The 23,146-nt window shown below is 35.9% G+C and overlaps 1 protein-coding gene across 2 annotated transcripts in view; it reads right to left on the bottom strand.

Annotated features, from left to right (window-relative positions):
- LOC149793928 (uncharacterized) overlaps positions 1–23,146 on the bottom strand; it is an 88,129-nt gene that overhangs the window by 55,452 nt on the left and 9,531 nt on the right. For both annotated transcript variants that reach the window (XM_089967863.1, XM_089967864.1), the window contains exons 3-5: positions 11,327–11,516; positions 9,633–9,776; positions 3,321–3,562 (exon numbers count right to left, since the gene is read on the bottom strand). In XM_089967863.1, coding sequence (XP_089823989.1) covers positions 3,321–3,562; positions 9,633–9,776; positions 11,327–11,516 — 576 coding nt within the window. The remainder of the gene's footprint in view (positions 1–3,320; positions 3,563–9,632; positions 9,777–11,326; positions 11,517–23,146) is intronic.

Raw genomic sequence — 23,146 nt, 5'->3', positions numbered from 1 at the left:
CACAGAATCAACAACGGGGCAGTTTTCAAACTGTTCATCACCTTGTGTAAAACTTTTAAAACACTTAAAGGAGACTAGAAATCAAACTTTTCCTTTTACGTATGTAATTCTCTACAGATTGCAATTCAACTGCAATGTTTATAAATTAAATATCGTAAGCGGGTAGTGATCATATTGCGTGGAAGATACCACGATTCCGTAAATTGCCAAGTTTTTCCAAGTTTTTCCGAGACGACAGATCACGTGGTACCGTGATGCAATACTAGCCAGTCCTCGAATACAAACATAAACATTGGCGAGTGAGGCAGACAGGAGGAAACCACATTTGGGTTGCTCATTCAAAAGTTGAATCTGCAGTCTGATATAATAGTTTATGTACTGTACTGGTCAGTGCTAAAATAATTTTTTTAGGCACAGGCCCCAGGTTGGTGACTTAAATAAACTCAAGCCCTGACTGAAATTCCACAAGCCCGGACAGTTCATACCTGGCAACTCTCAAGCCAGGAGAAAAACCTCCCGATTTTGGGGGCATTTCCTCATCTACCTCCCGATCTCATAATATCTCTCAATTTTTCGCAGCGAAGTCCCGATTATTACATTATGTCTGTAAATTTTCATTTGTCAGAAGAAAAAACCCCAACCCCAAACCATTTATAAATAGATATAATGTATGCAATCCAGTCTAAACTGCCACACTGCAGACATCGTAGCGATATGACTGAAAAATTGTTAAAGCTACGTTAAAAAGTCAAATCACACACACACACGTCTAAATCCGGCACTGGACGAAATAATTAATATCACACAACAGTTTTTTTATTATTTTTTGTTCTTCAGTAAATAGAACGTGAAGATTAAACATTATTGAAGTAAATTTCAGATGTTTTTAAACAACTACAACAGTACTATAGTAAAATAAAATTAAAAGAATAAAATTGTCACCAATTAGCTTAAATGAATGATCACTGTGAAATTTTCTCTGCAAACAAAATCGCATCTCCATTTCCACCAAAGAAACTCGGCCAGTTAACACCTGACATTCCTCTACCGTATATGTAAAGTTTAATTACCATGATTAGATTACAAGGAATAAAACAAAATTTACCATGCAGTATATGTGGCCCTAAAGAACTAATTCTGAATAAATATTTTATTCAGCAAACAGTGTTACATGCATTAAGACTTAAACCTAAGGAAATAAGGTGGGGCATAAAACGTGAGAAAAACAGTTGTCACATGTACAGTAACTTGTGACTGCAGATATGAACTGCTAAAATGAAGACCATGGCATCGTAAGTAACAACAAAATAGGCATCGTTTATTTGGTAACAATTGCTGGAACTTAAACATACACACTGTCAAACATGGTTTCTTTGAAGTATGTCCGAAAGGCAGTCCTTTTCACAAGATCAATGCAAGGATAAGGATTATGTTCATTAGTCACACCGGCTTTATTGTTTGCTTACTTAAATCAAAACTTTAGCTATTTTGCAATTTAGCCAGAGCTGACCAGAATATGCAAAAGGGGTTTGTCCTGGGGGAATAATAAGGCGTATCACAGGAAGAAAAGGCACGTCCCATGGGTGCTCGTATATTGGGGCAAGGGGGATCTGGGTCAATAGTCTCCCCCCCCCGTTTCTATTGTAAGCCAGTTAATATGAAACTTTGACCTCTTTTCTTTTAATCGCTGCTATTTAAACTGCCCAAGGAATAATTTTATATCAGTTCCAATCATTACAGATTACCGTTTATACATACTACATGTATACAATTAATTTTTTAAAATAATTTTTATAAGATTACTGAATTTCTCGAAAAACGACAGGTTTAGAATCTTATTTTTAGCAAAGCTTCCATTTGATTAAAATTAAATCTAAATTTCACCTAGGACAGTGGTGATTTGATTTAGATTGTTCCGTGTTAAGGCATGTATGTAAACATCTTGAAAATACATTTACTCATTTCACCAGCGCGATCAAAGTTTCCTCAAGCAAACAATTTTTGTTTCGACAAGCCTGACGGGCACCTCACTTTGAATACAGGATGGGCCGGAACTAAAACCAGATGGGCCCTGGGTGTTGGGCTATCAGATTTGTTTTTAGCACTGCTGGTGTAGATAAAAGATCTGTGAATTTATTCTTGCATTTTGTGGTCGCTTACTCGGCCTTCTGCCTATTTTCGTAACTCACACGTTTAACACTTTTCCCAGGATTTAAAATGTCCAAAGGTATGTCTGGAACAGCGCCAACTTTTAGTCTAGGCCTAGCATTTGTGTATCCTTGAGCTGCCATTTTTTCATGATCCCTCTAGTAACATTCCTTTGAGAAATGTAACGAGCACAAAGTGCTGTATGGTGTTGCTTTGAAATCGACTCGTTTGTAATAATGTATCCATTCTTTCATTACGCCTTTATCTTTCGGAAAAGAAAAAGAAAAAAATGTTGTCCACAGGCTTTTCTTAATGTTCTATTACACCCGTAAGCAACGCAAAACGGTATTGTCTTTTACTCTGGCAACTCCCACTTGGGCTGCTGGAGTCGCTACTATGATGTCACATCCCGAAAGTAACCGAATAGGCGTGGAAATTTTGCATACGAAGTCACGGAAATTCAGCTCCTAGAAGATAGGCCAATATTTAAATACTGGCATTACAGTCGCAGATGATACTTCAGAATAAGGTTTTCTGCTATAGTAATTTTATTATTATTCTATATTTCCATTGGTTTCTGGTCTCCTTTAAAGAATAGTTATCCTTCTTCACTAACAAATACAAGTACCTATAGCTGCAGCAGTCTTTTACATCTGCAGAAAGTTCAATATGATAGATTTTGTTGGTATTCATTCTCATTCCCATGCCCAGATATGTTTTAGATAAAATTTTCTTTGCAATAGGAAGCTTTATTTCTTCTGTTTTGAAGATAATATTGTAATGTCTTCCAAGTTTAAGTGAGACGTGAATTGGTAATTTAATGTTTTCAAAGCATTCATGCCGTGCAAAACAACGGTGCCTGGTGCCATTAAATGGCCTAAAACACTGAATAAAACTGGCTGACAACCAACAGGCAGTATGAGTGAAAGTATTTTTGTTTTCTTGTCATTGAAGAGAATTGCATATAAATATATGATAAATATATCTCCATTTGTAAATTGCATGCTGGAAATACAACAAGCATGTCAACATATATAAAGGGGCACCTACTACCTTCAAAAATGGAAAGACTATCAAGTTCATATGTGTATCGATAAGTATCATATCACAGGCTGTGCATTGTGATTTGTTGATAGGTGGCACAGGTGTATCATTTCACCCCTACTATTTACCTGATCTACTTCTGCTTCTACTTCCTGTGGGACTTCCAGACCTGCTTCTGCTTCTACTTCCTGCAGGGCTTCCTGACCTACTTCTACTTCCTGCAGGGCTTCCTGACCTACTTCTACTTCCTGCTGGGCTTACTGATCTACTACTTCCTGCAGGGCTACCTGACCTACTTCTACTTCCAGCAGGGCTTCCTGGCTTACTTCTATTTCCTGTTGGGCTTTTACTTCCCACTGGACTGCCAGATCTTCAATAAATAAAAAATTGTGAATGACCATGCCAGAAGAAAAGGCTTGCAGTTCAGACAAACAAGACATTCTGTTTCTCTTGTCTAACATATGAAGTTATCATTGAATCCGTGCTGTACTTTGTCACTCTCAGACTCTCTTACACTTTCATCTTATAAAATCAATTACATGTGGTTATCATTTACGTTATAAAAACAGTTTGTAATCATTCTGCAAGACTTGTCTTTGCAAACTTCTGAACCAAAATTTCTATAAAAAACCAAAATGCACATCAACCTCTTGTCTGAAAACAGAGATCTGGGAAGGGGCAAAACTAGAAAAGATTATCTCCCCTAGGATTAAAACTTGTTACCATGCCTACACACATAAATTTAAAACACTGTATTAATATTTTGCCCTCAAAACTAGGTACTAGTACAAGCTGGTTTATATGCCTTCTATCAATGTTAATAACCAAAATCAATCTCGCAAGAATTCATTCCTTGCATTCCATGAATATCACAATGCAGTTCATAACATAACATGGGATATATATATATATATATATATATATATATATATATATATATATATATATATATATATATATATATATATATACATACATATATATATATATACCTTGATGAGGTTCACAAGATAACAAGTGTTATAAATAACTTCATCCTAAGGTTCTACGTTGCAATATTTTCCTACTCGGTCTATGCCAAAATACATTCCCCCAATGCAACAGAGTTGCAGATTTGCTCTTTATTTAATTGTCCAATGAGCCGTGTTTAGATCATAAATTAAACTTACTGGCATTAGGTCTAAGAGAATTGTGTGCAAGTGATCAACCAATAATAATCAGTTAATTTCAGTTACACAGTGGTGCATGTTCCTGATTATTTGGAAGAGGATTACTTTCAATTATCATCAAAAGTCCACTTTTTTCACCCAAAAATTTGCAAAAAATATCAAGTAACCAGCTCAACCGAGATCAGATTGAAGTCTCAGATGCAACTCAGAACATGGTCAATAAGATAAATGCTGGTCAGAGGTCAAAGAAAAGACAATGGCAGTCAGATTGGGTAGAGAAGCTTTACTTGCTAAGAATAAAAGACAACAATATTTGAGATAAAAGTGCTGTTTGTTCCTGATGTGTGAAGTGTAGAAAGATGAAAAAGATGACCTTTTTGTTCATGGAATTAGTCACTTGCAATTTTCTGCATTTATCCAACAAACATGGCTCATGAACATGCAGTGGCAATGAGGATTGCTGGGGAGGAGAAGGCAACGTTATGGATTCTACTTGAAACAAAAGATGATAAGGATGAAAGGATGTTTGTATAAATCACAATTCACACATTTAAAATACTAAATACTATCCATGTATCTTTAACTCTCTCTCATTTTTCTTTCTCCACACAGCATGCAAACATATGTAATCAAAGCATATTTCTTTTGCAAAAAAGTGATTCTGTTCACAAATGCCACGAATACTAATCAGTCTTCTTTGAACCTTTCTGTGCTGTTACAATTCGGGTACAAACCCCCCCTACAAAACAGCATTAAAGTTTTAAAGCTGATATTGTCTTTATTTTATACTAAAAATGTAAAACAATATGCTGAACATATGTATTGCATCCGGTATATCTCAGAACATAATTCTTATAATGGGGCTATCACTCAGTGATCTGGTTGGGGACTCCCAGGATTTTCATTGGGACTGACCAATTCTGGAGTTATAAGTTACTGATTCTCAATATTTAATTACTACAGCAACAGTCTTGTGATTTTAGTACAGAGCTTTCCAGACAATGAAACTGTGGCTGCAAACTAAATCACAATCAATCAATCTCCAATGTTCCTCGTCTTCCATGAGATATAATCTTAACACATAAACACCACTGGTACTAACACAAAGAAATGAATGGTGCTTTACCTCTGCACAAACAGTGAGTAAAAGAGTAGGGGTGTTTTGGTTTTAAGACAAGATTCAACAGCAAAAAATTTATAATACAGAGTCAAATTCTACAAAGATGTAGAGATCGAAAGCTCAGTACTTTTTTTCACACTTTAATTTTTTATTTTGATACAGCTAAAGTTCTTCAAAACTAGGAGGACCAATATTATATGTTGTTATTGTTGGGTTTAACGCCATTTTTCAGAACAAGATAGGCTATATATGGCGGCCAGTATTAATGGTGGAGGAAGAACCCTGGAAAACCCCGGAAAGAACCACCAACCCACGAGAAGCTACTGGCAAGCTTTCTCACATACCCACATTGGCTGAATCCGAGACTCGAACCCAAGCAGACTGGTGAGATGGCAATGATCCATAACGGAGAGCGCTTTAGACCACTCGGCCACTCGGGGCCCCGGACAAATATTATATAAAACATCAATAAGTCCAAAATGAGAGGCACCATCTTTGGAACTGTACTTAAATTAATTTTTTTTAATTTTTACGGTAAGTCATACAGTAAAAAATATTCTTCTTTCCTGCCTATAAAGACAAGAGTCCCAGGAAGGAACTTGTGCTCTACTGACCAAAATTAATTTCCAGCAATTCATCACAAGACTATTTTTTTGTGTGAAACCCCATGTGAATACGACCAAACATTCAGAAGGAGTAGCAATAAAAAGATTTTCAAAATGGCCAACTATGGTAGTCATGTTGGCTTTCAGATTGGCTAATTTACATCGAGGACCATTTCTGACAGCAAAAAAAGTGTTTGGTGAAAACCCAATTTCATTATAACCATCCATCCAGGACAAGTAGTTAAAATACATTTTTCAAGATGGCCACTGTGTCTATCATACCAGAGATCAGTTTGTCATAATATTCATTTGAGACCAATTAAATATCATAAAAAGTCTTCCCATGAAACCCCATGTTGGTATTACTTTCCTTTCAGGAGTAGTAGCAACAACAAGATTTTCAAGATGGCTGCCATGGTGATTATAACGGATGTCAGATCAGTACCATTTTCCTTTAGGACCTAGCAGACATCATAGGATATATTTGTGTGAAAACCTCCTCTCATTCAGGAAGATTAGCAATAACAAGATTTCATAATAGCCACTGTTAGTCATACTAAGTGGCACCATTTTTATTTCAGGCCAATCAGACATGATAAAAGTCTTTTAGATAAAACCCCATGTTGGTGTGACCTTCTGTTCACGACCAATTTTTGATATATTCCAAATCAAACTTCACTTTTTGAGCAATACATTTCTTTTTACTTGGTGGTGAAGACATTTTCAAGATATTACATGCGATGTGAACGGTAACTCAAATCAGTGTTGGCGACGCATGCATGGAGCAAAATTCCGGTTAGGCCCCAGTTTCTCTCAAAAGCGTTGGTAAAACTAGTCTTATACATATAGATAAATATAGGCTAAAATGCTTGCTACCGGGCCAACTATACTAATTGGCCGTAGTTCTACTAATATCGCGACCAGCAGTACCGGACCGTTTCGGCAACTGCCAATATCACAACTAGCACTTCACGGGAAATCTGTCATTTTATTAAAGATTTAAAATAATTGAGAATTTGAGAATTTGTGAATTTTTGGCTTGCGGCGCGAGTCCGTGAATCGCTGAAAAAGTTGTGAAATTCATGCCAAATTCATGAGGGTTGGCAGCTATGAATATGCGCAATGGAGAGAATGTTTGCAGATTGTTATGTTTATTTAATTTAACTCTGTTAGATTTTAATTTTTTAAAATTCCATTACATGCTATTGTAATGTAATATTGCTTACTGGATTTGTTATTGTTCACAAGAGTTCAGTTCTGACTTCAAATTTTTTTATTATTTTCGACATAAACAACTAATAAATGAAACATTGTTCCAAAATCAGTGACAGTTTTGGTAAATAACTTATTTTTTAAAATTCTTTCTCAGAGCAAGAATCACTAAGTTGAGTCAAGGTCACAGCTGGTCTATGTGACATCAAGCATGTGTTAATTTATAAACAAACTTCTGTTCCTTTTGGAAGGATGAACTCTTGACCCCCCCATCCGGAAATCTGTTTTGTGTTGTAGTTAGTCTTATAATTTATGTTATAATAAGAATTCTATCAGTTGTGCCATAACACTTGAGATGTCAAGTTGTTTTATGTTGTGTCCAGTTTGGGCTGGGATTTTATTTTCTTCAAATTATTGAATTTCAAGTGGTTATTTTAAATGAAAATACAAAAGTGCTCTGATAATTCTTGGACAAAGACATTCTCTGGAAATTATACCGAATTATAAAACTAGAATAATATTTTCTGTGATTCAACAAGAGACTGTTGACATATCAGTACAATGCTGAGATATTACAGACATCACCTTCCCTATTGGATTTCATCAGGATTTGAGCTGTGATTCACTTAGAACTTTTCATTGATAGGACTTGTATTTTTTAATTCTTGGATTATTTATGGGCTCAATTCGCAATACTGTACGTTATCTTCTTATTTTTCACTTAGTATTTTAGGGAAATAAATTATTTGTTAAATTTTACAAAGCTTGTTGTCTTCACTCTTTTCTGTTGCTTTTGTTTAAGAGCAAAGATTCACAACAGAAAATCTCTATGTTACTTTCATGTACTGTGGCCAAAATACTTTTGGATACTGTACTTGTGGAAATGAAAGCTTGCCAGTAGCTTCTCATGGGTCGGTGGTTCTTCCCGGGTTCTTCCTCCACCATTAATAATGGCCGCCATGCAAAGTCTATCATGTCCTGAAAAATGGCATTAAACCCGACAAGAACAACAACTTGTGGAAACTGTACATGATCTAGGCACCTATCTAACCAAAAGGACTGCTCCCATGTGCTTAAAATATCAGCCTGAATTAGTCAAAAGTACTGTCTTTAGCAGTTACTAAAATAGGGAAAGCTAATTTTTCTAGAGTAGACAATATCAGCTTCCAAAAGCGAAATTAATGATTTATCAAATATAACAAATGTAAAAAAAATGATATCAGTCTTTCTTTTATAATTTACCTCTGAAGTCCAGGAAATGAAAATGACCAATCAGAACGAGCATTTTGTTTACAGATGCACATTTGAAGTAAGGCAAACTGTATACTCTAAAACCTACATTACACCCATCAATCATACACCAAAGTTGTTGTTGTTGTTGTTGTAGGGTTTAATGCCATTTTTTAGCACACGATAGGCTATATATGGCGGCCAGTATTAATGGTGGAAAAAGAAGCTGGGAAAACCCCAGAAAAAAAAAACAACCCACTAGAAGTTACTGGCAACCTTTCTCACATACACACATTGGCCAAATCCAAGACTCAAGCCCATGCGGACAGAGGTGAGATGGCAGTGAGCCGTAATGGAGAATGCTTTAGACCACTCAGCCACTCAGGGTCCCTTACACCAAAGTAAAGCGAATTAAAAGGTTTTTTTAAAAGCAAAACTCAAGATATACAAGGTGTATTTTAAACAGCCAGTATAAACAGGGAGGAAATATGGGGAAACTGTTCTTCTTCAAAATCTAACACTATGCGAAATATGAAACTCTAGAATGCCACCTATGGGGGGGGGAACATAGCAGGCAGGCAGGGAAAAACTAGACCATGGGATGAATGTGTACAGTGTAAAGTTTCCTGACAATTCCACAGGTAGTTTAGGAGTAGAAATAACAAACTTGTGCTAACAGATAGATGGACAAGCATATGCTTTTCTGGTCTGAGCTAAAAACTGTAAAGTGATGAACTGAGTGTAATGAAGTGATATCTGCTGTGTAATGTTCAGACTCTGGATTTACAACACTCACCAAGTGTAAGTTACACTCCACCACACAGATATAAGTTGGATTTTCATGATCCCTTATGGGTTATTTTACTGTATATTTAATTATAACCCTAAAGAACATAAAAGGGTCATGAAACAATCAGTCCCAGTGATTTATTTGGACCTGATACCACCTGTATCACCTGAATAGTACAATGTAGTAAAGTGTAAATCACTGGCAAGCACATGGGATTATATGGAAAGTGGTCAATACACTTCAAGCATACTGTAAATTTTTCCGATTACTCTGAATGAACTTGTTCGCCTAGCTATTAAATAGTATCTACAGACCTGCTTCTAGCAGGAGTTGGGGACCTGCTTCGAGTGGGAGTTGGGGACCTGCTTCGAGTGGGAGTTGGGGATTTGTGCCTACTACCATCACTCCCTGCTGGACTGGCTGGGGAACCAGCTTCACTGCCTACTGGACTGCCAGACCTGCAAAACATCAGAAACTGAATATTCCAAGACATTTCTGAATGTAATACAGATTTAACTGATCTAAGATCAACTCTGTAGATAGTGTTGAAAAAGAAGCAATGCTACCAACAGGGTTTCTCTGTCACCTCACATATGAAATAAAAATTTATTTGAGACACAGCATTCTATAAAATGTAAAACAAAAACAATAAGACTCATTATGGGACATGAACAAAAAAAACACCTTCCGAGAATTAAACAATGTAACCTTAATAATAATTTCATACACATTTTAAGGTTTTTAATTTCCATATGAAAACATTCAAACTACTGCAAGTAAAGTCAATTTCTTGCTCTGTTAATTCACTCTGAATCCTAAATCAGTGAAGACTATGCACCTGACACTGGATTGCACTGATTAGGTGGTCAAAACAAGAGCAGGTTTATGGCTACAAAATGGACATACAAAATTTGTGTTATTGATGTGAAGACACATTAGACATTTTTCTCAGCTGACATGAAATGCAGACACACATATGCATACACACACACAAGTCTAATAAAACAGACTAATTCTTAAGACCTTAAACCATGGTATTGTTTGGTGGTCAAAATAGTCTCTCAAAAATGTTTTGTAATGGACTCTATGTTATATTAAACTTTGACTATTTGACTGCTTCTCCCACTAACTGGACTAGAAACACTGAATCTTGATACAGTGGTTCACCCCTTCTGAAGTAGGAAAGTGGCCTTATCAGAAGGGTGGCCTTTCTAGAGCAGGTTCACACAATTGTGAATAATAACTACATTAATTTTAAAGTATGAAAGATGTAACCAATTTTTAAAATATTTAATATTTTCATTTAAAAATCAAATCGAATATTATAAGTTCATGAACTTAATGAGATAAAAAATATCAATGTTATTCAATTAACTATTAATAATAATCAATCATGGTGCAAAACTACCTTGTCAGTAAAATCAGATTCTTTGCTGATTTTGTTTTCCCAGACTGCAGTTGAATGCATAATGTTTATTTGAATCTTTCTGACAATAAATTTCTCAGTAGGCACCAAGAGACTCTCCTTCTTTCATTTAGTTCAACTGTTTCACATTTTGATCGAAACTGAAATTATCTGAGAACATTTTGTACTTCTGCAACAACTTATTTCTTTACTGGTAATTTGTCAAGTTACTACACAAGATTCTCACTGTTTACAAAGGAAGTAAATACGCCACATGATCAACCTTTTTATTTAATTAGTCTGGTAGCCTATCTACGTTTTTAATCTGAGAGACAGAAACCACAGTGGCTAACATACCATTTTACAATCTGGCATCTGTATGTCACAACAACTTGAGCTGAACAATACTGTGCTTTTGAGCAGACCGTTTGTGTTATTATGATAAAAACTGATGGCAATAATTGCCAGAAATGAAACCATTATGTGGCTACTCATAAGAGGTAAATCTGACAATTTCTGCACCAATATGCCAGCCTTAGGCTGCGTTAGTCTCAAATATTTACATCATATTCTGACCATTCAAACACACTTTAATATGTTTACCTGCTTCTTCTACTAACTGGACTTTCTGAATGAGACCTACTGCCAGCACTCCCAGCTGGACTACCTGATCGACTCCGAGACCCACTACCACTATGGGCAGAGCCAGGGGAGCCACTTTGTGGACTGCCAGAGCCACTTCTGCCCACAGGGCTTCCAGATCTACTGTGAGCTGAACCCTCACCCTCTTCATCTGAAAACAGGAAACAAGTGAAATTATCAAGCTGTCAATGGTTAACATCTGAAATTTTAGCTTTGATAACGTCTTTAAAAAAACATTCTAAATATTTTTCCACAGGATATGTTGCAACAAAATGAACAACCACAACAATCAATGTGAAGGACATTTTTTATTAGTTGTGCTACTATCAAAATCTGGAGAATGGCTGCAATTTTGAAACAAAGAAATGAAGACATTTGAGTACAACTACAAATAAATTAGAGGAAGATTAAAAAAAAACAAAACTCTGCTTTCAGTGATTAGCGTGTTGATTATTCTATTTCTAACCTGAGGTCCAAGATATTTGCACGGAGTGCATCCATTTGATTCCATATGACAGATACTGTATGTACTCACCTACAAGTCGGATAGGAAGCCCCAAGTGGCCAAGTGGTCTAAAGCACTCACTGTTACAGATCGCTGCCATCTCACCCCTTCATGGGTTTGAGTCTAAGGCTAAGCCAATGTGGGTATGTGAGAAAGCTTGCCAGTAGCTTCTTGTTGGTAGGTGGTTCTTTCCGGGGTTTTCCCAGGTTCTTCCTCCACCATTTATACTGGCCGCTATGCATAGCCTATCTTGTGCTGAAAAATGGTGTTAAACACCATAACAACAACAATAAGTTGAATCCAACAGTAAACAATATACACTGCAAAATGTAATAGCAGATAAGGGTCTATGTCATTTGTTTTATTGATTCCACCTAAAAAACTGCACTGACCAAGATCTGCCAGTGCATTATGTTATAGCAGAGCTGAATCTATATCTGCCTGTAGTTAGTGTATAAGTGAGTATATATGGTATATATGTCTGGTTCATCTCAATATCAACTCAAGAAACTTCAAAAAGTTCAAAACACAGCTGCTTGGATTATACTTAGAGTACCACGATCAGAGCACACCTCCCGCTGCTCTGTAACCTACACTGGCTATCCATTCGATCCAGAATCAAACACAAAATTTGTCCTATGTGCTACGTTTCACTGTCGGACTCTAGTCCAACATACCTATTCGACCTCCCCCATGTGTACACACCAACCAGATACTTACGCTCCACTTCTGACAATCGTATACTCATTATTCCCACTATGAAAACAAAGTCATATGGACAGCGTTCTTTTTGCATAACAGGTCCCAACAACGTGGAATGAATTGCCCACTGAACTTAGACACAAAGACACAGTGATCACATTCAAGAGGGCTCTCAAAACTCACTTATTTTGACTGCAAGAACAAACTTAAAGACTGAATAATGTTTCCTACCTTAAATATTCTCAGCATGTTTTTTAATGTTTTCTAATTTCATGGTGTTTGTTTTTGTAATCATATCATTATGTTTTTTATCTTATAGGTGTTGTCTAATGTTGTAAAGCGCTTAGAGCTTCTAACAATTAGGCACTATACAAAGTCCTCATTATTATTATTATTATTATTCCCCTTGCCAAACAATTTTAGTGCATACTAAAGATCCATTAAGACTCTTTAATGCACTCAGACTGAAACAAGATCTAAGAGCTGGGACCAAACAAAGCACATAAATACAAAGGACTAATGCAAATGCTCAGTGAATGTGACACCATTGGTATTTGGGGCCCAGGGTAGCTGCACGGCTCACCTTTACCAATCACTATCGCCTGTCCACCTGGGTTAAGCCTCTGGCTCGACCAATAGGATAGGTGAGAAAGCTTGCCAGTAGCTTCCTGGAGGTCAATGGGTTTTACCTGGGTTCTACCACCACTAGTTATACTGGTTGTTATGTGTAGCCTATCTTGTGCTGAGAAATGGCCTTAAAACCCAAAACAACAAAAAATTTGTTCAATGAAGGGGTTTCTTTTGTCTTTTTTTCATGAAATGAGGGATAGCATTTGAGTGCCAGATATCAGTTTAAAGTCCAATCATGTAGGGTTAAATAAACTCTGTCATCAAAAATTGGCTGAAAAAAGACTCAAGTTCAGAACAACAATACAAGTATCTTTCAAACTTTAGTAGCCAAAAGGCAACCTACTTGAATTATAGGCTGCAGAGCCCTATTATTTTGGTTGCCATAGGTACTTACATCAGAAATCAACTGCATGGAGGGAAAATGGTGGAAGACGATAAATAGTAAAAAATTTTAGTATAGGCAAATTAAAGCATAGTTATCAAAAAGAAAAAGAAAAAATCTGATAAAACTGTCAACAGTTATCATCTGTTCCAAAGTTAGGCTAAGTTTCTAAACCATCTGTCTTCTACTGCCTGATCTCAATTTCACATAATGCCTGGCCGCAATATCACTGATATAGGGTATTTCCTTCATTTTTCTCTCATGATAGCAATATTAATAAAACCATAACCACATAGGTGTTTAAGGTATTTTGACTGACAAGGACCTTATATACTCACTTTTAAGTCAAGTCCAACTGCAAAATGTACAGACCCAGATCTGCTGTCGCATAATGTGTTGGCATATCTGATTCTATGCAGCTTGTTAAGAGTAATCAGTAGAACAAACAACATAATAATGGCAGATTAGAATCTTTGTTGTCTGTAGTTTGACTCGACATATAAGTGAATACATACGGTAATACTAATGCCAATGGCAATTTTTCCATATTGTTTCCAGATCTGTAACATCAGAGGTTAACTGCCCATGTCATTATTAGACTGGTCACTGATCTTATGCAAGTCAGTAATTAAAAGGCTAGCCAAGGTCTGACTCATAATTCACAGGTTACAGTCAACCCTTGTCAGCTAAGTATATCCTTGAGAAAGGCACCAGCTCATCTTTCCTCTACATGATATAAACAGTACTGTGTTAAAAGTGCAGATAAGACCAGCTAACCAATCACTAAGAGTATTCTAATAGGCTGTGATCCAGATGTGTAAAGTTGGCCACTTAATGTAATGAACCAGCTGTCTCACAACTGATAAGGCAAATGGAATGTGTCTTTCTGGTCAGCCAATCATCCCTGTTTTTTTTAAAGCCAACACAAGAACTTTTTTCCCTAAAGTAAAATTTTTAAAATTTGTTTTCAAACAAATTCCCATAACTGATTTGAGCATCTAATTGAGCCGGTTTTGTCCAGTACTTGAAGTGCTTAGCACAATATATATTCTAATCATTAGAATATAATCAATGTTACGAAAAGTTAAAAAACCTACCTACCTACCCTAATTTTAAAACCAGTGTAATAGGAAACACACACATTTTGTTTGGTCTAAGAGTTTACACTGTGAATTAAATTCCATATGCCAAGAGTTTTAGACAGAAAACACAATCTGTACTTGTCATAAAACTGTCACTGTGATGTAGCAGCACAGAGGGTGAACAGACCAATTTTGGAGCAAGTCTTCTTTGAAAATAAAACTTCACACAAAAAAAAGAAAATACAAGGTCAATAGCATCAAACCAAAGCCTCTAACCAACTGAGATTTTCTCCAATTGGGTTAGCTCATTTTGTTACTTTATCTTTGTCGCTTGTGTTTTCAAATTTGTATGTGTGTTTTGTTTACCTTTTGGACGCTCATGTTTGGTCGCACCCTCTCTGCCGCTGTAGTATGTGTGTAATTAAATCCTTATTATATCAATAATGGAATCTATGTCACAAGATGAAGCCGGGTTGGGACTGGATTAGTGAATACACCCAAAGCAACTGCGTTAATAAGATGTTTATTTATAAATGCAAATTAAATATTAACAAATCTGACACCATTATAACAAAAAAGATAAGGAAAATTATAAAGTTCCTAACAGAACTATCAACAACAAGTAACTCAACTAGAAAACTCAAACATGAATTTAACGAATGGAATTTCTTACAAACGTGAATTAAGTCCTATCACCAATCAACAAAATAAAGGTATATGATCTACACCCCAATATAAACAAGGTCTTATTAAACACCAAGGGATATAGGGATATGTATAAATTTATGAATCTATCGCTCATATAACGATATTGAAATGGGAATGCATATAATTATGAATTTATCTTTCATATAACGATATTGAAATGGGAATGCATGTAAATTTGCTCAGACAGCAATAGTGAAAATAACAACATGGAATACAATAAATATAACTATTGTGGCGTCCACTTGATGTCCAAGATGTATTTCCGGTTCCACTCGCTCTAGTCAGTGGTCAGAGAAGTGCCCACGCATGGTCCGCCCCTCTCAGTCTGTTGAAGGATCCCTTGACAGCCCTCACATTTAACACAGACCCAATGGTCACGAAGCCTTGGTCCCTCGCATCGAGAACATCAGTACACTCTTCCGAACCAATGTCACTAGACACAGCGTACACGTCACAAGAAACCACACAGAGTTTTGTGACTCCACATCACCAAACCATATATAAGTCAGCTAAAATTATAACAACTAAACCGTGTAGTTCATATGACACGGTTAAGTACTTCTGCATTGATATATGTTGCCCATGCACGCACATGAATTCGTTATCCATTACATTAATCGTTCAATGCATGCAGCATATAATTAAATTCAATTTGTCTGTTCAGTTACAACAAATAGCTAACTCGAACCAGACTATAGTATTTCTAATATGGCGTTGTATAACCTAGGTATTGATTCTCTGTAGAATTTAGAATAAATTCTAAAACATCTAAAGTATGAAACAATTCTGTCATATAAAACAAATAGTAATAAAGAATACTTAAATTTCATTACCTCTACAGCTGGAGATTTGCTCCTGTAAAGAGGTAAGCTTCCTGACAAGACTCGTCGTAATGTAATTCGTTTATAGAGAATTTGCTCTATATGTATACTAGCTGTGACAGATATGCGCAGCTAGGTACTTAGGTTTTCGCTGCAGGCAATTTGCACATGCAGCATGGGTTGAGTTTCACTCAGTATTTCAAAATAACTAGAGCCAAAAAAATATACCACCCTCGGGTGACACTGTATGCGGCAACGAAACACGAGTACATTTTTGATCACATATACATATTGATAAAACTCGTACACAATTCCGTGACAATCTTGCACAGACTAGCTCAAGAGCAATTAGAGACAATAAAAAAATATATTCCAGTCCGTGATTCTGTCAGACAAAAATTACAAGTGTGTCAGTAGTCTGAGGTGGAATTTGCAGAAGGTACAGAACAGGTATTTAAACTAATTGTTGAACCAACAACGAAAATTGTTACAGCTACTGAGGTGGCTCAAAAAGCTCTGGAGACATTACCTGTTGATATTGTTGGCCATCTTCAAGCAGCTCAACCACCACCCCAACAACCTCCTCAACCAAAACCTGAAGTTCAACCACAACCCAAACCGCCAAAAACCAGAACCAATATAATAAAGTTACGCCTAAAAGTACTGCTGCTATCAAGGACCAAACCCAATTAATTAATATTGCCACATTTGGATATCTTACCAGAGATAAGTATGTAAAATCTGACTATGCTGATACTCTGAAATATGGCGACTGGGTTAGGGATATATATCGTATTGCTACTGATATTCGACAAATCAAATCTGATGAAGATTTTAGATGGTTTAACATTTTTAGCCAGGCAGTAAATGAAAATACTGAACAAACAAAACAAGAAAGGAGACAAAGAGAAGAAGAAATGAAGCAGCAATTTGAAAAAGCAAGAGCAAAAAGCTTCAAAAACAGGTAAGAAAAAAGCAGTCAAAATAACAAGTGAGGAAGAAGAAGAATTAGAAGTAATGGAAGATGCGATGAGGGTTATGGGAGAAAGAAGAGAAATACTGCCTGGCCCCAGTGCCACTGGGAGTGGTCTTGTTACTGGAGGAAGTGGTCTTTTACTCCATGTCTAAATAACATCCTTGCAGATGTTGAAAGACTAGAAATTCTGATTGCCGGAAAACAAGCCAGTAATAATTCCCCAGAAATCAATAATGAAGCAGCTGATACTTGTCAATGATTATTTACAGGTGGTACAATGGACATTAATGTTTATCGGTCCCTCATTGATGAAATCGTTGATGATAATCACAGTAATTGAGGGTATGCAATTAAGTACAATGACAAGAAAATAAGATGACCATACATAATACTCAACATGGACCGATCATGGTCAGGGTGATAAATTCACGATTACCAACATATGAAGCAATCTATGGAGATGGACTTGGTGATGTTGTTCAGGGTCTATTCAGAAGGATAGCCCCAAAAGCAATACCAATTGCAAAGCAACTGGGAATGAAAGCTATTGACGTTGTTCATGATAAATGTATTGGTGCTGTTGGTGATGTTGCAGGTAAAGCATTCTCAGCAATCAAGGATAGACTAGCATGATTAATACGATAAAAACCGCAGCCAGTAAAATTACCCAGCACTGAAGTGATGCCTGCAAATGTTAGTAAAATAATAAATCAAGCTGCAAATAAAAAACTAGCAGAGTTGGTTGGTGTCCCACTATCAGAAAAAGAAAAATATATAACTGCAAGTTTAATAGCAGGATGTGATCTTCGTGTTAGACTATATCAATTATAATAGAATGTTCAAACCTATATCTGATCCAGCATTTGACAGATGCGCCAGTTCTCAAAGATGAGTTTATGCACGATTATCAATATTATTCTTAAGATGCATGAGAGCCAAATCAGCGTGGAAGAATCGAACTTGAAGTTCAGGATACAAGCAGATATTTCTTACCCGCTGAGGAAAGTTCAGGGTAGACTTGTAAAAACAGATGGTCATTCATATGGTGATGTGCAGGGTGGGTTTGTTGATAACAGAATTATGGCATTATTTAACAGTGCATGATATATTATTGATGGTCAGGAAATTGAGGATTGTCATTATGATGTTGATGTTGCAATGATATTGGGGTTATTCCAATACAGTGATGATTATTTATGGTCTACTGGTCTGTCAATGATGTTTGCAAAAGATACTGTTGATCACGCTGATGGCAGACCGTAAACTTTTCAGTAAAGCTGTACCAAATTACCGAGTGGTCTAAAGCGTTCGCCGTTACGGATCACTGCCATCTCACCTCTGTCTGCGCCGGTTCGAGTCTCAGATTCAGCCAATGTAGATATGTGAGAAAGCATGCCAGTAGCTTCTCGTGGGTCGGTGGTTCTTTCCGGGGTTTTCCCGGTTTCTTCCTCCACCATTAATACTGGCCGCCATATATGGCCTACCGTGTGCTGAAAAATGGCGTTAAACCCCACAACAACAACCGAATTAATCAGCCATACTCCTAATCGGACCAATTATTGGAACAATCAGTATAATCGGTATCGGTGCCGATGTAAACAAATTTCCAAAATATATATTTAATCATAACATTGATCTTGACATGGCTTGAATTTTAAATCAGAATTAAATAGTGGAAATTAAGGAATAAACATCTGATTTTGGGTTTAATTGAAAGACAGTATATTCCTAAAAGTAATTACTTTTTAACACGCTTGCTGTAAACTACCGCTGATTGTCTGCTCACAACAAATTATCAATACCATGCATGCACTCATTACAATCACAGCAGCAAACCAGCCACTGAGGTCTTGTGTGGCCATTGAAGTTCCAGCATACATATTACAGGGATGGTACTGGCTTTTAAAAAGTAGTCGCCAAAAAATTTGCCAATCTCAATATTTTGTTGCCAATTTTCAAAAAATATCGCCAGAATAAGTAGTGAATATTTTTCCAAGACTATTAATGTAATAGGCAATGAAAACTACTTCCTAAATCCCAGGAATGATCACTGAATGCTGTAATTTTTTTCTTGACAAGCAAATTATGATCTCCATTCCCACCAATGAAACTTACATGAGTAAACTTGACCTGGCATTACTGTACCGCATATATAAGCATTGATTACCATCATTAAATTAAGAGAAGGAATGAAGAAACATATCACAGAGCATATGTGCCCCCCCAAAAAAACTAATTCGGAAAGGAAAAAATATGTTATTTAGTAAAGAGTTTTATTTGCATATATGAGTTAACAATAAGAAATAAGGTGGGATATAAAATGTGGGAAATAGTTATCACATGTATGGTAGCTTGAGACCACATTTTAACTATTAACATAAATCTGCACCCATTTTAGACATTGTTAGTTATAACAAAAATAGGGCATGGTTTACTTGTCAATCAAATGCTAGTGCTTTCACTAACTGCAGAACAGGCGGCTTCTTGAAATAATCGGTCTCATAATCAGTATTGGCAATTTTAATAATCGGCTATATGAGGTATCGGCAATTTTAATAATCGGCTATATGAGGTATTGGCATAATCTGCAAAAAGTGACATCGGTACAGCTTTACTTTTCAGCACCTCAAAAAGGTTACTGCTATGGCCGACAATGCTAATGTTGAAAGTTTATTCTTGGTAAATGCAAATTTTATTATGGGATTCGCAACATGTTAAAATCAAAATTGATGCTCAGGGAAGATTTAGGTGTATTCACTGTCACATCTTTGGTTCCTGCAGAAATGTTAGAAAGGTTATCTTGGGGGCAAAACATGCAGTTGTTCTCTTAAGAAAATCCACGGATGATGATGCTATCTGGCATGCTGAAGTAGTTGATGATCCTGCAACAATGGCACTTCATGGAAATGACAAAAATTTCATTGTGGATGCCAGTAATTTTATATAGCATCCAACTGTCCAGGCTCGCAATTAGTGAAAATAGGGATACAAATTAGTGAATTGGACATTAGTGAAAAATACAATGACAATATAACTCCATCCACTCTGATCGTCAATACTACACTATATCAAGATCGCAATGTCAAACAAAAACATTATATATATGCAGAAATATATCTGCATTTCTATTTATTATGGTATCCATAAAATTCACTTGTTCTTGTGGTTATTTATCTAGACATGATCCTGTAGCAGACTTGAACTTCCTCAATTCCTTGATCGTTCAGGCTTCTTGCCTGCTGGTCGATCTTGGTGACTAAAATTGCTGACAAATTTTCTGCACCTGAGGAGGCCCTAAAGTATGTCTTATTTTTCCTCACTAGAGAAAATATACTTTTCACTGTCACTTTGCTGTGAGGAATGCACAGGAGTTGCAGCACTTTTCGTTCTTCCACAGGAAAATTTGGAAGTGATCTTTGAGTCCAGGAATATTTGTTGGAACAAATGTTTAGCATGGTCTCCAGCTGATAAAGGTAAATTGTGTTCAACAAGAAAACTCACAAATAATGCTTCAGCATTGGTAGCTTGCAGGTCTTCCACCAATGGCTTAAAATATTCCAGAGCTGAAATCTGTGAATTCTTAATTTTCTCAACCTCTACATGTTTTTTTCAAATGATGTGCTTCCTCACATAATCTCTGCTGATTATGTGCCTTGTACAATTAAACATGCAAACTCTTTTTAAAAATATTACCTCAATTTGTAGGATCGCTAATGTCATTGAAAATGAGTAACTCGTAAATGAAACAGCTATTAAAGACTAGCTGAAATGTTATCTGGAAGAATGCAGTTCGGTCGAAACAATGAATAAAGCAAAATCTGCATCTAATATGTTTGGGAATAAATAAGGATTTAAGTGATGCTATGCACACTTTGCACAGTGTAAGTACTGTACATTAGAGTTCAGCCTGGTCTCTAATGTAAACCCAACCGGTCCGCGAATTATGAAGTCTGTATATACCTTTTAATTTCGTCTTGGAGAAATAAGAAAATATGCACTGGCAACATGATAACAAAACCAATCATAGTACTTTATAAAAGTTTAATAAATGTCGGGTTACCGAAAGTTATTTTTTTACATGCCTATGTCTTAGGACACGGAAAAAATTACTGTTTCTTGTCCCAAGATTTACAGCTGTTACAGTAGTCAATAAAAGGATCTAAAAACTGTCAAGTTTACACATTAGACACTGACCCTCGGATAAGCTGATGTCCTCCTTCCAGGCCTTTAATATTTCCTAAATTATTTGTCTTTTACAAGAGTATATATGGTAAGCATTTGATTGTCAAACCAAGCTGAAAAATGTTGTTGACAAGTATACAGTAAAAGTAAATAAATATCTCAGACATGCAGTTGTCGTTGACATAATTGTGTATTCGGCATCTGCTGTTGTCACTGAAACCGGTGTATTGCGATCAACAATAACATCACCATTAATTATAACAATTTATGTTTCAGCTGCAACAACATTTGACCGTACGCCAGAAGGTAGATCGCTCCGCCTACCGAACACGTGACCTGACAACCTCTTAACCTCTGACAAACATTCTACGAAAATGGCGGGCATGACAACATTAAAAGATATACCAGACAATATTGGTGAGAAATATTTGCCATATGAAACAACACTGAGACAGAAACAGAAAGAGAGAGTATTCATCCATCGCTTGCACTTCTCAAAGTTACATCAGTATGCAGAGATCTCGCCCCCACGTATCTGGAGAAGTCGTCCCAGAGTGGTTGGAGAAGTCATCCCAAAACTTGTCACCCAAATAACTTTTTTATAACAGAATTAAGTCATCTTTTACATGATTCATATATATATATATATATATATATATATATATATATATATATATATATATATATATATATATATATATATATATATATATATATATATATATATATTATATACGCGATCACAATAGAAATTTTAACTAAATTAAAACAATATCATAGTAATATTTATAAGTACGAAATTAAGTCGGTATATAATCTAATGAGTGATGACAATATAGTGATTAAAAAGGATAAGTCAAACACTATTATTATTGTGAATCAAGATGATTATGTTAAAGAAGTTGAATGTCAATTAGAAATTAAATTAAAAAATTCAACATGTATTAATGAGATCGCTAAAAATGATAATTCTGAATGTGAGGAATTTGATAATTTCCCTCTTAACATACGTACACCTCAAAAATAATAATTCAATATATGAGGAATTTGATACTATCCCTCTTAACATACGTAAAATCAGTTCTACATATTACCCAAAACTCATAAAAATCCTGACCATAATTTACCTTTAAATTTTCCAGGACAACCTATTATATCAGGTTGTAATTCATATACTGAAAACCTATCCAAACTTATTGATAGTGTTTTACAACCTTTAACAAAATCACTTCCTTCATACATTAAAGATACAACTACTTTTATTAAAAAGTCGAAGTCTATTCCACATCTATCTGATAATTTCAATTCTGATATCATTAGATGTAACATCACTATATACCAACATTCCGCATGCAGATGGTATTGAAGCGTGCAAATATTTTCTTGATTACAATCCTAATAATAGCACATTATCTAGTGAAGATATTTGTAAAATAATAAAAACTTATCTTGGAAAATAATTATTTTCAATTTAATAATAAGAATTACATACAGATAATGGGTATTAATATGGCTCCTTTCATGGGGGAATTAGAAAAGGATCCTATTCAAAACAAAATGTTTAATCCATCTCTTTGGTTCAGATTTTTTGATGATATATTTATTATCTGGAAGTATTCAAATGAAGAACTGAAAAAAACTATTGATATACAATAGCTGAGTTGATATCGACAGAAGCAACTTGTCAGAGGAAAATGGTGGGCGTAAACAGTGCCTGGAGGTGTGTATAATAGCGCTCGCTGATTGGTCAATCGAGCAAAATGATTGACAACTGGCGATAGGTCAATTGCTGG

The sequence above is a fragment of the Sinohyriopsis cumingii genome, chromosome 8 (genome assembly GCF_028554795.1).
Source record: "Sinohyriopsis cumingii isolate HCF-2022 chromosome 8, ASM2855479v2, whole genome shotgun sequence".
NCBI classification, from domain to species: Eukaryota; Metazoa; Mollusca; class Bivalvia; order Unionida; family Unionidae; genus Sinohyriopsis; species Sinohyriopsis cumingii.
This window is presented reverse-complemented; position numbering and strand designations above follow the sequence as displayed.